General features: G+C 39.9%; 1 protein-coding gene across 3 annotated transcripts in view; it reads right to left on the bottom strand.

Moving 5' to 3' along the window:
• Nucleotides 1–310: 310 nt before the first annotated feature.
• LOC308404955 (GDNF family receptor alpha-2-like) overlaps nucleotides 311–17,788 on the bottom strand; it is a 71,388-nt gene continuing 53,910 nt past the window's right edge. Inside the window, exons 3-6 of one of the 3 annotated variants that reach the window (XM_080895283.1) lie at nucleotides 15,830–15,942; nucleotides 14,756–14,896; nucleotides 9,908–10,050; nucleotides 311–1,571 (exon numbers count right to left, since the gene is read on the bottom strand). In XM_080895283.1, the coding sequence (XP_080751409.1) occupies nucleotides 1,446–1,571; nucleotides 9,908–10,050; nucleotides 14,756–14,896; nucleotides 15,830–15,942 (523 nt within the window). In that variant the 3' untranslated portion in view covers nucleotides 311–1,445. Of the gene's footprint in view, nucleotides 1,572–8,183; nucleotides 8,952–9,907; nucleotides 10,051–14,755; nucleotides 14,897–15,829; nucleotides 15,943–17,788 lie in introns of those variants that run through there. The other 2 variants (XM_080895281.1, XM_080895282.1) reach the window with 2 other exon arrangements.

Genomic DNA, 17,788 nt, shown 5'->3' with positions numbered 1-17,788 from the left:
TACTAATAATAATCATCAATAATAAGAGGCAGTCACACACACTCAAACGGGCCCAATCTGTTAGTGAGAGGCTGTTATCACTCTTCTCCGCTCCTCTGGACAAAAACTAAATGAAGAAAAAGTTCAGAGACTCTTAAAATTGGAAACAAAAGAGCTGGAAGTTCCCAAAAACGCTTACCAGAACTGCAAGGTGATTTTACTCTCCAATTACAATATGCATCATAACCTCTGCTGTCTGACGGTGCAAAATGAACCCCCACACGGGCAATTCAAAATGCTCCTCACAAGCTACTTTTCTCCTGCTTGTAAACCCATTCACACATTGTAATGAGTTTGTACACACATAGACAGACACACACAGTAAACAAATATTACAATATTCACACACACATTATGGCTTTTTCAAGCAGTTGGAGCTCGTTTAATTTTATCCCTGTATACATTCTTTGTGATCAAACCTTAATAGACAAATATAAATGCAGATAATGAAATCCTTCCTTCAGTACCAGTACAGAGCCACCTGTGCATACAATAATGTCCTTTAAAGGTACTAGATATCATTAGGCTGAATGAAAGAAAAAGTGTTGTTTATATACATAGAGACAGAAATATACACGTGTGCGGGTGGACATATGGCGAACACCCACAATTATCAACAACATCTTAAATGACCATAAGACCATTAACTGTTTAATACGGCCGCCTTTAGCTCTTTTCGCTGCCTGCTTAAAAGGTACACTGTAGCACCCAAATGAAAGCTCGGTACTGTAGATTGATTATGGTCACAGATACTATACCAACACTTAGAACATTGAGTAGGCTTTACAATTTAGAGTTTACACTAGATTTGAAGAAACAGAACGTAATCATCCCCCATCCATGCCTCTAAATGTGCAATCTGTTCATCCAAGAGAAGATTAAGTCCAAGACCCAAAGCAAATAAAAACGATTCCTTCTTTTTTTCCCATCTCACTATATGACATTTACTTCAAGCTCACTCCTTTTCTCTTTGCAACAATTTCTTTTCTGCCAATCCTGCCTTGCCTTCTTTTAATTGTGTTGTTCATTCCCCCCCTCTCGCCCTCCTTTGGTGAGAAAAGTGCAGAAGTCTTTGACATGAGCAGCTTCAGTCCTCTGGGTTTTTTTCGTGACTCAGTCAGAGAGCGGCCTTCATGGCCTCTCATACCAAGGGTCTTTTGTAAAGCCATGTGCTCCATCACAGTTGCGGTCTGCCCGAATGATACGATAAATGAACAACAAATTCACAGTTATAAAATTTCAGTCATTTCCACCTCTCTCGGCCTTTTGTTTTTCTCTTTCGTAAATGCCATCCATGTCAACTGTCCAGAGAATCAGCCTTCTTAATATCAGTCTCAGGAATAACACCTTCTGCATTTGGGATCAGCTTGTGGGTGGATGACCTCTTTTTTCTCCTCCTGGCGCTTCTATAAAGCATGCTGGGCCAGGACCAGAGCCAAAGCCAGGCTGGGAAGCAGAGCCCAGACACTGGCATAGAGACAAGAAGAGTGATCCTCTCCCAGGTCCATGACACCACCTCTTGGTTGGTGATACTGGGCAGATAGAGAGGGACACACAGAGGGAGAGAGAGATCCGCAAAAGGTTAGACATGACTCACAATTCATGCTGCTTTCCTGTTCTGGCATTTGATAAGAGAGAGGTCAGACAGGACAGGAGGGAAATGAGAGAGGACAGGGTCACTGCTAAAGAGAAGAAGAGAAAACATCATTCAGAAAGTCAAAGCAAGAAATGACATTCGCAGTACATCCACTTTGGCATGAACATTAAGTGTTTGATCCACCAAACGTTTTGATATGTGAAGTATATTTCAAGCCCGTGCTGCTTAGTATGCTCCTTGCTTCTTAAACAAGTTGGCAACAAAGGAAAGCTTCTTGTGTGCACTTTTTCTTTTTTTTTCTCAAAAACTCTTTTAGGCTATGCCAGCAAGTCTCTAAACAGTTTTTAAAGCTATCATTACAGACTTTATTTACAAGAAAAACATGCCACGAAGCCAAACACACACTACAGAAGCCAGCGGCGGCTATGGCTTCTTTTCAATATTTCATGAGGCAAATCTTACAGCAAGTAGCGGCCCAAGAAAACAAGACCCCTTGTTTGAGTGTGCACAATCAAAACGCTACAGTGTTTATTCTTATGCACAAGAGAGAATAAACTTGTGAAGTTTATTTTCCCACACTGTTCACATTATGGCGGAGACGAGTGGGAATCAGCACAGATATTAAATTCTGTGGCCTCCAGAGTTCCACCGTTATACCCGCGCTACAATGGGTTTTATTATATGCCGTTCCATAAAATTGTTAGCATTTTGAATACTTTTTCAATTTTCTCGGATTTCTGTAACACAAAGCATAACCATTTGCCTTCAAGTTAAAGCAGTCCTGCTCAATTTGCAAAGGTACCATTTTCAGTCCTGCACAGCAATACAGAGGCACATCATAAGGAACATGAAACATTTTCTCCTCCTCTTTCCCCTCCTCCACCTTCCCCTCACCTCATCTTCACCATGTATTCGCCCATTTCGCTGTGCACAGGAAAAAAAAAAAGAAAAGAAAAAGATTTACTATGATGTTATCTACCAGCACTTCGTCTTCCACCAGAACGAGGCAACACATAAATGAGAAAATAAACAATGAAACGAGAAAATTGTTGAGTTATTTTAACAAGACAGCCATATTTTTGCTTCTGTGAAGAAGGATGCAAGAGGGAGAACGAGGGAGACAAAGGGGGTGTTTCCAGTAGCCTCAGTTATCACAGTACCTGTGTTTGTGAATTTGCACTTTACAAAGAAATGATTGAAATGACAGTTGCCAAAAAAAGAGGAGCAGCACTGGGTAGCCTGACAATGCACCAAACACATCCGCGACTAAAAGCCAATTAATTAGCAAGGGCAGTGATGTGTGGCAGCAGCCTGTTGACATGAGTCCAGATCTCTAGCTGCAGCCAATATCCACACATACACTCAGGCTTGTGATAAGCTGCACACACATGAACAAAGGGATAAAGCACAAACACATGCATATACATGACAGAATACAGACAATGTCGAAATGTCCTTATTTGTTTACAGGCAGAGAGAGCGAGAGAAACAAAAGCATTTATTTAAACTGTTAAAAATGCACGTGACTTGTCATTTAAGTGGTAAACACACATCTAGACAGCACTTGTTTTCATTCACTGTCAAATTTGCAGCGAAACTGCAACTACTTATTGAGTAACCCTGAGTTATGTAGCCTTTTCCCACCAGTCAGTTCCATTCAATTGAGCTGAAAATCAACAGTGACAGGGTTACATGAGAGCACAGACAACACTAGCCTTCCGCTGCCTGCGAGCTCAGAGTGTGTGTTTGGGTGTGTGTAATGTGGGCGTGGAGACTGATCACTTGCACGAGTTGCTTTTAATAAAATTTAACATTTCAAAGAAACACATTGCAAAAACTGTAGAATCAGTAGGCACTTCCTGAACACAAGTTTGGTAAATGTGAAGGTAATTGGTTTGAAATGGCATCGCATAGTAACATTGAGTCATTTGAAAGAAGGCACAAGGTGTGGGGAAAAAGGCAAGCTGTACAAAAATCTGCTAATGAGGCTATGTTGTCAACGTACACTCACCGGCCACTTCATTAGTTACACCTTGCCAGTTCCACAATGTCTTCAGAGCTGTTTTAATTCTTCATGGCACAAATTCAACAAGGTGTTGGAAAGATTCCTCAGAGATTCTGGTCCACATTGACTTGATAGCATCAAGCAGTTGCTGCACATGCATGATGTGAATCTCCTGTTCCACCACATCCCAACACAACCATCAGAAGAAGGATACAATGTGGCCATACAGGGATGGACATGGTCAGTAACTAAGGCGAAGTAAGCTGTGGCATTTAAACAATGCTCAATTTGTGTTAAAGAGCTGGAAAAATGCCCAGAAAGCATCCCTCACTGCATTATACCACCAACAGCCTGAACTATTGAAACAAGGCAGATCCATGTTTTCATATTGTTCATGACAAACTCTGACCCTACCATCTGAATGTCCATACTCATAACATTTCAGAACAACTCACAACATCTTTCCAATCTTTTCCAATTTTGGTGAAACTGTGTGAATGTGGTGCGCTTTGGCCTCAGTTTCCTGTTAACTGACAACAGTGGCAACTGGATTGGTGTTTTGCGGCTGTAGCCCACCAGCTTTCAAGCTTTGACGTGTATTCGGAGAAGGTCGTCTGCATAAACTGGCTGTAACGAGTGGTTATCTGAGTTGCTGTTGCCTTCCTATCAGCCTGAGGCAGTATGGCCATTCTCCTCTGACCTTCTCCATCAACAAGGCATTTTCATCAAAGGCAACGACTGCTCACTGTATATTTTCTCTTTTTTAGACCATTCTCTGTAAATCCTAGAGATGGTTGTTTGGGGAAAATGCCAGTAAAATCTCTGTAGAGTCTCAGAAAGTACTCATCTGGCACCAAAAACGAAGCCATGTTCAACGCCACCTTTCTTCCTCATTCTTATGCTTGGTTTGAAGTTCTTGAACATGCTTAAATGTATTTAGTTGTCGCCATGTGACTAGTTGATAGAACATATTCCTTAACAAGCATTTGAACAAGTGTACCTAATGAAGCGGCCAGTGATGGTCATGGTGAATTATCTGTTGCTTTTATATAATGGTCACCACTTAAAGATCCCTGACTGATTGTTTATTGAATAAGGTTTCAAAAACCATCCAATCTATGATAAATGTCATTCCCACTGAACATTTTCCCCTTGATTTGGGTTCAAAGCCCTCTAAAATCACAGTGAACTTGTTTGATGTCTAAATCAAACTTACCTGATGTTGCAACAGAATTTTAACCACTACATGTTCAAATAACTGACTATATATATATCTTATCTTTCTTAAAGTCATATCCTTTTACACAGTAATAGATTTAAATAAAAATGCATATTTACTTACAGCAGAGAGCAATAATATAATATCTCCTGCTGAGATTGGAACCGAGTCCTTGGCATCAAATGAGGGTTTATCCTTTTGAGATACACGAATATTTTGGAAATTCAGATTTCTGTACACCCGCACTGAGATTCCAGGCGTCCGTACACATAGACTTGTGTGATTTAACATATATTATTGTTGTTTGTGTCATATATAAATGACTTAAAGTATTAAACTGCTTTATGCAGAGTGGTCTATTTTTAGCCAAATCCTTTGAGTTCATATTAGAGCTACTACATAGAAGCAAAAAGATAGTACCCACTTTGACTGTTATCAGCCCTTTGAATGGCCAGTTATAATTTGCAATCTGTCCCATAGATATGACTAGTAGACACCCTCCTGGTACCTGCCTGTAGCCAAGATGGTACAAGATAGTAATCACGATAAACAGAAAGTAATCCAGATCAAGTGATGCTTTTGCAGTTGTGGGAATAAGTACATGTTAAATCTGCAGTTGATCAGGGATGCACCAGTTCAACTTTTTCATTTGCAGTACTGATATAAGATAATCTTGTGTAAGGCAACGTCGGGCTGAATTTAAACATTACTTTCCAAACTTCATAAAGCACAATATGGCTAATAAATATTTGCAAGCTTATTCACTGAAATTGTGTTTATTAGTGAAATAATTTAATCAGCACCAGCATAACGCAAATGAACGGTGATTCTTTTTCCATTTGTTTAATTTCACCTTAGTATACTGCACTTTGCTGCCTTTGTCTTCTCCCAGTTTTACATGTGTGCATCTCCTCACGCACAGAGTGGAGCCGAGGACAACCTGGTATGTTAAAGCAGGTCCAATAAATAATGAACATAACAAGTGTGAGACTGAGAGCGAGAGAAGCTGACAAGGAAAACTCATCTGAGCTTTTCACCCATCATCAATCCACAAACTCCTGCAAAGAAAATTTGATGTAGCGGACATGAAATACCTTGAAACCGCTAACTGTTTGCAGTTAGCTCCCTCCATAAACTCTTAGAACTGTTTGCCACCAGTACACTGCTGGCATAGTACATAAATATTTAAAAACACAGACCTGAATTTAACAGATCGGCTGCACAGAGCTGCTCACTCACTTTAAAAAAAAGAAACTTTTTTAAGGCAGTACAGGAATAACAACTGATACAAATATTGGATTGATGTTTATTCATCACCTGGAACGTTGAGCTTTGTAATATGTGTTTAGTGATGTGAAATGGTGTGTTTTAATCTAAACTAAAATCTTGTTTCCAAAGACTAATCAAATGAATTTAGTGCCTTCCCAGAGAAGTAATTTTGGCGCCTCAACCAAACAGTGTGTACAAATGAACATAATCAGTACGCCAACAAAACTTCCAAACACATGAGGTTTTAAGGGCCAAATGGTTGGTGGAAGACCTTGCATACTGGTGACATGACCCTGTAAACAAGTGATAACTGCCATTCAAAACAGACTTAGTTTGCTTTAGAAACTGTATCAGTTTGTTGTAATGCACATTTAAACTGGGTACACAAATATCACGTGTGTAACCTCACCACTGGAGTTGGGAGCATGGCACTGCTCAGTTATACCTAAATATGGATGCATCTTTACAGTGCTCAAAGGACCAAGCTTCAGACCACATGTTTACTCAATGAGCCACAGTGAGATTTACAGCTCTGGACAGTCAGTCTTCTGCCAGGAGGACTCATACCATAACAACACACCCCCAATTTATCTGCCATGGAAGTTTGACAAGTTTTAATTGCCAGGCATAGTTGTCTATGAACTCAGGGCCGCCCAAAATGTCGCTACCAGCTCCCTCTCTAATTATAAACTTCCTGCTTGAGTAATCACACGTCTTATTGTTTCCTAATTACCATTTTTACAATAAATTAAACACCATGCTGCAGTGAGACAGGCACTGAGCAGTGCATCAATACTGACACACACACACACACACACACAACCTTTGGAGAAAGCGGTTTCACCACCCATTCGCCCTCTGCTATCCTCTCTCTTTCTCTACCTTTCGGTAATACACACACTGTTAATGTTATCAGCTGTGCTTATTCATTAATTTTCCTCTTTGCAACATTTTTAGGGTGTCAGGTTTTACAGAATTGAAATCCAAAGACACAAAAGGAAGACTAAATGAACAGAAAGTGAGCCGTTTTCTTGCAGATGCAGAGACACAAAGTCTAAAAATGAGCCAAAAGAAATCCAACGGAATCACAGGAGAACACAATGGAGGGGCACTTGTAAGTACAACAGATGCAGGACTATTTATGCACAAGGGGGCAATCAGGTAAGTGGAAACTGAAGGGTAACGAGACAGGTGTCCAGTGGAGGCAATGAAGTTCCTCAGGTGGTTGAGTGTTGGTGAGCTCTATTTGCTTAGGCACAGGACTCTTGGGTTGCACCAGCTTTGTCACCACAGGACACTCAGCTAGGACAGGTTAGGACACACAGGCTGAGTTTTAGGGACCCCAGTCTCACAGGGGATACTGGTTTGGACACAGTATACATGGTCACGGGGTAGCCAGAATTAAAAAAAAAAAGGAACTCAGGGCATGGAGTTTGGGTAAACACTCAGGCGGAGGAATTGGCTGCTGAGGCTGCAATCGGCAGTGTTGCCAAGGGCTGCAGTCGCTCTTTTAAGATGGCAGAGATTTAAATGCTGGTTTGGGTAGTTGACAGGAGCAACAGCAGGTGGCAGACAATCTAGCTGCACACTTAACCCAATTTGACTTCTGGTGGAAGTTGGACCTGCAGGCTTGGTAGCCTTGAGGTATGGCTTCCCTCAGGAGCACAACTACTGGGTGAGGCCCCCATTGCCTTGGTAAGCCCCTCTGGAGATAGGCTCATATTCAGTTCCAAAATTCTTCTCAAAAAACGAGAAAGCCACCTGCTGCTGTTCAGACTCTACTGCTGGGTCCAAGGTTTGCAGAACTGGGACCCAGCAGTGGCATGCACAAGGTAGACCGAATGAACAAAAAATGAGTTGTTTTATTAGGCTGATGCAATAATGCAAACTCCAAAACAATCCAACAGAAGGCACAGCAGTGAAATAATAATAGGGAAAAAAATGGATTTGGAAAATAAAATAAACAAAGATCTAAACTTTCTAAACAGAAATAACAAGAGAAACAAAGCAGAAACTCAAACTTTAACATATTAACTAAAAATTCAAGACCGAAAACAAGGCTCAAACGCAGTGATCACGACATAAGGTTTTAATTTCCTGTGTTCCAATCAACGAGGGTTTGTGTGCAAAGCACAAAACTGCACATTTAACATTTAACGGCTCTGATGCGAAATGTCTTAATGGTAGTTGTTCATTCAGAACACAAATTTGCATTCCTAAACCGTGCACATTACTTGGATTTGGATATGTAACAGTCACTGAAAAATGACATGAACAACAACATCAGCAGCAGAATATTTTATAAAGCACAGTTTTATACCGCTGCCAAACATGGGCACATGGGTCTCCTGCAAAGGTGAAAAGCATCATTACTCTTACTTTAGAAAGCTGCACAAAACATCTAAAATACATCTGTAAAACACAGCCGTAATTCACTGTGAAAACTAATCCAACTCAACAGCTAGATAAAAAGAAAAGCCTCTTCTCGACCTATAGTGTAAAGTGAAATATTTCTGTAGCAGAGAGACTCATAAAAAGAAGGATTCTTTGGTGAATAACTTAATTCTGTCATTTTTACACTTATTTGAAGAGAAAATGAAGAAGAGTTATGTTAAAAGACAAAGAGCTATGCATTTGTGCAGCACAGCATTAAAAAAAAGTGGTAATGTTTTCTGCTCCAGACAGTGAACCTAGTTATAGTTGAGTTAACTGCAGTCTTCATAGTAGACAGCATTCAGCAGAGAACAGGCCCTGTGCCAGTATTTTAGAACATCTAATCCAGATTAAGCCTCCACCTCCCATTCCTTTCACTCTTTCTTTGTCTGTAAGAAAAATATAATATTTCAACCACATGTCATCATCTTGGGTGTGTAGCATAAACTGTGTTATCATAAAGCGTCTGTTTTGATGTGCCAATTGCTTTAACAAGCATAGAGATTGTATGTGATGCGAATGTGAACGGTGCAGCACGTTGAGTCTTATTATTTTGCCACTGTACAAAAGAGAGAGCGGAGGAGTATTTTTGTGATTCTCCTTGCAGTTGGTCCATTTTATCAAATGTATGCAGAGAAGTAGCAGGAAAGAGATGAAAATGTATATTTTTGATGTGACAAAAAACAAAATAAAGCAACATCCACATCTATTTAACTTTTACAGTGAGTTGACCTAAATGTGTCACGATTAACTAAGTTCAATGAGGAGAGAGCATTTGAAAGAATTGAATATGATTTCTTGAGATCTATTTGCTGATAAGATGAGCCATCATGGCAGAAAGGAACCCCAGCATTGATAAGATTTAGCACAGAACTTCCCCAAAAAAACAGCGATCTTACTGTGACAGGGTACAGAATAAAAAAACAAACAAACAAAACAAAACATGATTGTTAGCTGTTGCATGATCAGGCACATTGCAGTGAGTTTTAATGCATGCAGAGTGGAGGCTGATTGGCTCAAAGAAGGCAGGCAAGAAGATTATTGGTCTACAGTAATGACTGTAATATGGATTGTAATGAACAGTACTGAGTCTGGCAGCGTGGGAAAGTGGGAGCAATGTAAAGAATAGACTAGCAGTCGAACCCCTGGGAAAGCAAGCACATGAGTGATTACAGATCTTGCTTATTGAACATACACAGAAGCTTCATATTAGTAGCCTTCAAACTGCAGAGCATACCCGATTGCCAAACAGGCAGTAAATAACAACTCTAAATTACATTTTGCCATCACATTTAACATCTACATGTAAAACATCCCATGTAATGAAACATTGAGAACCTTTTACCTTTGGGATAGTCACTGGGAGATTTTCTGAGATCTCCTGTGTCGATACAGGGTCTGGCTTCGGTGTCGCTGAGGGGCCTGGGACAGGCCCACTTTTGTTCTGTGTGTTGTCTATCCCATAACCAAAGGCCTGAATGGCATTTCCTGCAGGAACAGAGACATAAAGTCATTTGGGTTTGACTGCCATCCCAACAAGAAGCCAGCTAGCAGACAGACAGCTCTAAGTCAACTTTTTGGTACCCTGCCCAATCTTTGGCAACTAAAGGAATGAGGCAAGGCTGAGTGAGACTGAGGAAGGATGGAGCAGAAAGAGCACAGAGAGCCAGTCTTTTTGCTTTGTCAGTAAGCTTCAGAGAAATATGCCAAACTAATCACAAATTGCTATCCGAGTTTTGTCTGTCATTACTAAGCACTGCCTTATGTTTTATTTTGTAAGTTATGCCTTCCTTTTTGACTGCCTCGCATATTTATGCTATTTATTAGCGGCGGCACAAAATATTGATAAGGCAATAAATTGAATCACTTCCTCTAGCGATACATTATTGATACAGTTGTGCCAAGCATCTGAGAGCTAATTAATTGTATTTCATGCATTATAAATGAAGTCAATAAATACATTTTCCTTTTTGCCTTTTTGAGCATTTTTTTTTAAAGTTTCCATTTACACAGATGTTGTGATCTATCACAGATGATCGTCTTGCAGTGTGACAGCATTTCGATTAGGAGCAAGTCACGAAAGAACTGGATCACGAATTAATCTGCGTTTTCTATGATCCTTTACAAGCGAATCCTGCGGCGACACAACAGATTATATTTATCAAATACAACCAACTTTGCTTTATGTTGGATTCATGCATATTACAAAAAACTCTCTTACGATGCAACAGCCATTCTCAAACTGCTCCGAGCTGACTAAATAGCGCTAAAATGACCACGCTTGCAAAGATGAGTCCTAATTTGTTTGTTAGCATGAAAAGCAATACAATCTTTTAAAAGAGGGAAATCAACTAGTTCAAACAGAGGACAGCATGTGAATAAATACGAGCCCTAGCATATCAGCGCCTGCAGATGTGCTGTACACATGTGTTTAATTTTGTGTCTAAGTGCATGTGTGTGTCTCTGTAGAAATGTGATAAATCCCTGTTCAGTCAGCTTTCCAGCTAGATATGGTAAAAATAGGCGCTGAGTACCTTTTCACCGCTCATCCGTTTAAAACACAAGGCTTGTTTCTCTTTGTTCAGCCAGAGAGAAGGCAAGGCATGTAATTGCTTGGCAACCACCTCCATTATAAGGTCAGCATGCAGAGATGACTTTGAATAGATTTATGTGACTGATCAAATTCAAAACATTCCCAAACAAAGGAGAAATGGCATTTCCACACCACCACACAAAGGACAAATAAGATAGTTGTGGAATGCACATGCATAATCAGATGGCTACACAGTCCCTAGTACTACCGGTGCTTGGCCACATAAATTTGTCTGTCACATTTGTTGGTCTGCCTACACACAGACACACGCACACACAAGTATTTGAACAGCAAAGACACTCACAGAGGTACACATATGCACATTCACTTGCACACAAAACACACAGAAGAGCACACTTCATATTTTTTTATGCTGGTCGACACTGACAATTTGGGCTTCTGCTAGAAAGCAGGAGAGTGGTTCAGAGAAAAATCGAGTTCACTGGCGAGGCTTAACAATGTCAATGCTAGCAGTCAAGAGCTAGTGGAGTGCTGCTAAGACCTGTAATGTTAAGCATCTGTTTGTCAGGGTCAGCTATGGTTAGCAATCCCCCTCAAAGATGTGAAATGGGTGAATAAAGTCATAGATCAAACTAGTTGGCTGGGGGGCCTCCACCCAGGATGTTTTACTGCACCCAAATGTTCCACTGAGTGATTAAGCTCATTGCCAACAGCAATTCCATTTTTTAACGGCTCATATTAAGCTTTCCTTTAACCCCTGGGCACAGCCTGTATTGTCGCACCTGCAGGGATAGATGAAATGAGAAGGAAGGAGAGAACAAGAGAAGCAGAGACAGGGGAAGGGGGAGTCAGGGTCTGACTGTCATAATACCTCTAAGCTGGAATGTTCTTTGTTGGCCTCCCATATATTTTATACAAATCGGAATTCTAATCTAGTCTTCTGTTGGACCATTGTTTTTGCTGGAGCTTGTAAGGAAAAATTGGGAACAGTTCAAGGACAGTAAATGAACCATCTAAAGCATGTTTTTCTGATTTCACTTGAAGTATGCTGTGATGGATGAGGTATCAAAATGAACTCTGCTGCAGATCTAAAGGTTTACACTAAATATTTTCTCATGATCTACAGCACAGTTAAAGCTGTAAGAATTTAATTACATAATTAAATTGGTAATGAAGATGCAATACAATTAGCTCAAGATGTAAACAGATATAAATCTAGTTTGCATACATGGCAAAGATAAAAGAAGAGTCTATATAGTGACATATTATTGTTATAATTAAAGTTTTTTTTACCTTTAAATAACAGCTTCAGATTTGTCTTGGTCACTAATTTTACCCCAACACATGTCCTGGCAACATATGAGCAGAGTAAGTGGTTTCCTAGAAAAAGAGTGTTGCCAAGATGCTTAGCTAGAGCAAGCTCTTTCAACAGAAGTGGTGCGCATTGAAGTTAAAGAGGAGCGAGCAGGCCAGTCTGCTAATTAACCAAAACTATACCACATTCGGGTCTGTGATTCCTCCCTTTTCTGGCCAACTTTAAATTAGATATCTGGATAAGACTGAGTGTACAAAAAGAAAGAGTAACGTTTGGACTTTCTGCCTTGTTCTGACCAAAACTTGGCTCACTAACAACTTACCAGACACAGCGTTTCTGCGCAGATGTTCCAAGCAGACTGAGACTCGCGGTCTGGGAAAATCTGAGAAGTTGGACTCAAGTATTTCTCTCTAATTAAAAACCATTGTTCAGCAGAAGTGGAGTATATTAAGGTCAAATCACAGCTGCTGTCTCTGGATTTGTTGCACTTGCTTGATGTTCAGCTGTTTCTGAAGTTGTCAACTCATCAGTTTGAAGGATGTTTAGCTACTACCTAGAAATTTTAATGGAAAGACATCCATAAAAATATCCACCCATCCATTTTTTCCTCTCCTTGTCCAACTCAGGGTTATATACACTGTGGAAGGGTTTCCATCCTGCTGCAATTAGTATGCAAACAGCTGTATTTATTCAGCACCAATAACACTAAATTGTTTTTGTACACAGTAAAATCACCTATTGATAGCCAGTAGGGGCAAAAAGAATTGAATGTACCAGAATCTGTAATTAACACTTGTGGCCACAGCAGCGGCTTTTGCCACTGCTAATCAAATGCTACATGCTGCAAGAAGTGGTGGCATTAAAGCTACTGCACAATTAGAAATGGTTAAAATAATGTGAGAGAAAACATCAGAGACCAATCATATTAATATTAAATACTGACCTTGGTGATTGAATTGAAGTTTTACTTTTTAACTTCTTCTTTTTCCTTACATGTATTACCAAATTTTGCATCACACCTTCCCTTTTTGTTCTTTAACTTTTTAAAAAAATTTAACTTTTATTTTTGTTTACTAATGCTGCAGTTGCCATGGTTATGTTGTTTTGCTTGAATGAAATTTTATTTAAGTGTCTTTCAGATTAAGGGGGTTGAATATGCATCTTCCTGCACTGTGACTTTGTGTATATCTATCTTTGTGTTGAAGTTTATCGCCTGTTCCCCTCGACTGCAAAGAGGAGATGCTGCATTTTGTGTTATTTTTCGAGACGCCTCCTCAGCTCCCAGCCTCATCCCTCATCCTGCACACTCAGCTAAAACGGTAACCCAGCAATCTATTGAAATGGTCTGAAAGCATTATCCACACAATAGAACATGGTAAGGGCAATGGTGTCTTATAGTACTGATGACATTGCTCGCTACACCATAGCAAGGATGGAACTTGCTATATTTTACTTTTCAGTGAAAAAGCATAAAGATATTTGAAGAAACCCTTCTGTCACGCTGCACCCTGTATGTTATGCATTAGATATACAGATGATATGTATTTTAGCTCTCCCTATTATTCCATTTGCGCTAGTCTGTTCCTTTTCATGACATTTTTCTCCCCTAAGCCCTTTAACTCTCTTAGATTGAATGTGAAAATGACATGCAAATGGTTTCTTTTGTATTAAAGTCTGGGCAGATCTTGCCCAAAGGAGGGATGAGAAATGATAAGAAATTACTTGCATCTGAGAAACTAAGAACGTTTAATTCCAACTTAATCTGTGGATAAAGGGATATCTGCAGGTTGTATTCAATTCTCTAACAGACAATTTTATATAATGATTTCAAGTCCATCCAGCCATGCATTAATCCTTCATTGACAAATATTTACATGCAATCCTTCTAGCCTTATTTCATTATTAAATACACAAAATACTTTTTTCTTCTTCTTTGAAATAAAAGTGATTTGCAAAAATTTTCAAGCACCTCATTTCATGCAGACGTTTTGATTTTCAGATGTCTAAAAGCTATCTATTACCCACACCCTCTAACCACATCTCTTGTTATTTCCACATTCAGTCATGCCGCCAACATCCACACTTTAAAAACATCACATCCACAGTTATTTCGCTGAAGAGCTCAATGACACTGAAAACCAGAATCTGACATGAAACCATTAAAGTTTCATAAGACTGAAGTTCACAGCTCTCGCTTCTCTTACGTGGCTGAAAGAGAAAGTTCCGCATCGCAGGCTCGTACTTTTTATCAATAATACATGCCTGTTTGGCCTCTATCAGTTACAAAACATATTTCAGAGAATTCATGAGTTGTGACGGCTTACTTAGGCATGCGTTATTGGTGAAGTACCGCAGGAAGTTCTGACATTCCTCCTCTTGGTTTCCGCTGCCCTTGCAGGTGCACCATGGGGAGATGGTCCAGTTGGAGAAGCTGCTGTCCACGTAGTTGGGAGTCACGTCCGTCCCTGCGAGGGCATCCACACAGAAATACAGTTATGTGTCACTAATGGACAATAATGGATTACATTTACAGCAAATTGCATACAAAATGCACAACAAGGTGTTAGTCACAGGTATGAGTTTGCACTGCATTGTTGGAGTTTACAGGGAGGTGAACAATTGTGTTATGCTTTATTTTAAATGGAAAGTGGCCATTATGTTATAAATATTTTGCAAAGTAGTTGCTTTAGGAAGTGTGTGCCCTGTTTGAATAAAGCACTACAGTACCAAAGCATTTTACTTTCCAAATGTTTCTATGTGTCAATGCTTTTAGCTGGTGTCATGAGTGTTTGGTACATTCTGTGTGTCGTATTTTCTAGAGAAATCCAGGAACCACCGTGGAATATCATCACTTCATACTGCATGATTTATGACACATGGTGGGGAAGCACTGACTGATACTGAAATATGGACACTTCAGCAACCACTAAGCATCAGAAAAAGCCCTTTTGTGTAAATTTGCCTTTAGATTTATTTTTTTAGCAAGCTCTGTGGTACTGCCACAGCATTACCTAGCTGCTGCTGGCTGAGACTGAAAAATATGCATCTACTAGTCAGTACATATTGTTTATTTAACGTTTATTGCAAGCAAACAGATGTTCATCAAGTGTTTTAATTAAATAAAAACTCTCTCAGTGCCTCTGCTCCCTAATTACTTCTAGTAGTGAACTAATGCCCAGTGTACTGGTGGAGATATCAGTTTTAACTCTGCTGTCTGGTCCTCATGATGAAAGCAGCCTGGACTGCTGGCACGCTGTCTCATGTTTTTGGAGTATTTTTCTTTATTTCATTATGTGTGTGAAAGGTAGAAAAAAAACAGTGACATTCTGAATCTGCCTTTCTGTGTCCACACATTTCACTGCCGTCATTTTCTTCTCACAACGTAGCCATGTACTGACCAACGAGCCTTGCAAAGGAGGCCAAGCAGGCTTGGTGATTGTCTTGGTTAGGACAGGTGCTCGCTGCGTGTGGAGTCATCCCGCAGTTCTCTTTGTAATCAGCCAGCCTAGACCTGCACAAAAAACATGAAGCACAACACAGACAAAGAATGAGAAGCACAGGCTCAGTCATAAAGTCCAAGATGAAAGATGAAAACACACAAATACAAAAAGCTGGGCGTAATTTTTTTGGCACAGTTTTTTCTACAGAGCAGCTGCCAATTATGACCAGCGTCAAACTGGGAAAGTATATACAACATCTGTTCCCAGGCCTCTACAACAGGTGTCATGAATATCAAACACTTATGCCTCATAACCAACAAGCTATTAATAATATTCAGCAGAGACCCAGTCGTAGTGCTTTTGTATAAAGATGAGAAAAGATATGATATGGCTCTTTTGGCCATAGCTTCTGTGCTTATCCTGGATCTCTTAACCATCTCCCGAACTCACTTTCCCCACAAACCAAGGAGACTGATAAAAATAGTATGTTTTGTTTCGGTGTGTTTGTGATAAGAGCTTTAAGTCTGTGGAGGCCCCCAGGGTGGCATTGCTAATCCACTTAAGTAGGTTTATTGGGAGTAGCGTGAGTAAAGTTGCGCTGTTTGTACTGTTCACATCACAGCTGCCCACAATGTGAATCACAATCCATACTGCATTTCTCTTTTTCCTCTTTGCTTCTTTCCGAGTTGTGCATGACTCATTCCCTCTGACCTGGTCTGACCACTTTTTTCGGCCTTAAGTTCAAAGGTACCTTAATTTACCTTGGGCTGTGTTGTCCTAGTGAACACACAAAAACACACATATATACAGAAGAATAGGTTTAGTATTGATGAAATCTGGGTTGTTGAATGGTTGATAGGCTAGTGACCCAGCACTACCTGATAACCACTCCCTTCTTAGGAACTTAATGGTTGCCAGCAGCTCATTCTTCTGTTTTTTTTTTTTTATTGTCAGATGTCATGGTGGCTTTCAAAAGTAAATATTATGGGTTTTATTATATTTAAGCACATCACTGTCATAATTGTGACATATTTTGAATTACATAAAGAAATGAACTTGGACTCAGACACCAATGAGAACGCCTGGAGGTTTTATCTTAACAGCGCTTTTTCCTCATATAGAAAAGAAACAGAAAAAAGTGACTATGCTTTATTTATATGCACATTTATATGTATTAGATGCTTTATATGTCTGATGACTCACACATGAATGTGCCCCTTTTTGCATTTATTTCAGACAACATACATATATTTCTAGAAAAAGGGTTTCATTATTATTTTTGTGAAATAAAAACTTTATCTCAATTCTAATGCTAAGCTAAACTAATAATTTCTTAGTTTAAAGACAACAAAGCATTTAATCATCAGTTGTTTTTAATCTCTGGGCCCTCTTCCAAAGTGTGTCTTTGGTCCTGTCGCCCATCATGGCACTTGGCTGCTCCTGCCTAAGCCTGATTCTATCACAGGTTTCTTCCTGTTAAAAGGGTTTTTTTCCTTCCCACTGTCGCCAAGTGCTTCCTCGTAGGGTCGAACCACCAACCTTCCAAACAGCATATAACCTGCTGTTCCTACGGGCTCTTTTTCAAGAAGGTCTTTGATGGGATGTGGCATGCAGCCTTGTGGATAACGTCAACCTGGTCTGAATCAGCAAACACCTGTATGACAAGCATATAAGCCTTATTCTCTTGAGTGACAGCATGGGCAGCTGGTACTACAGTCGGAATATCATCAAGTATCTACTCTCAACCACCCTCTCCAACATACACCTGGAGAATTATGAAAGATGCCTTGAAACAGCATGAAGGCACAGTTAACACTGGAGGAAGAACAATCACCAGCCCACATTTTTATATTCATGTCTTTGAAGGGAAAGAAAGAAAACTCCCAAGCTTGGTGGTAAAGAAGCCTCAGCTCTTAG

The sequence above is a fragment of the Rhamphochromis sp. 'chilingali' genome (genome assembly GCF_963969265.1).
Source record: "Rhamphochromis sp. 'chilingali' genome assembly, chromosome: 10".
Lineage (NCBI taxonomy): Eukaryota > Metazoa > Chordata > Actinopteri > Cichliformes > Cichlidae > Rhamphochromis > Rhamphochromis sp. 'chilingali'.
This window is presented reverse-complemented; position numbering and strand designations above follow the sequence as displayed.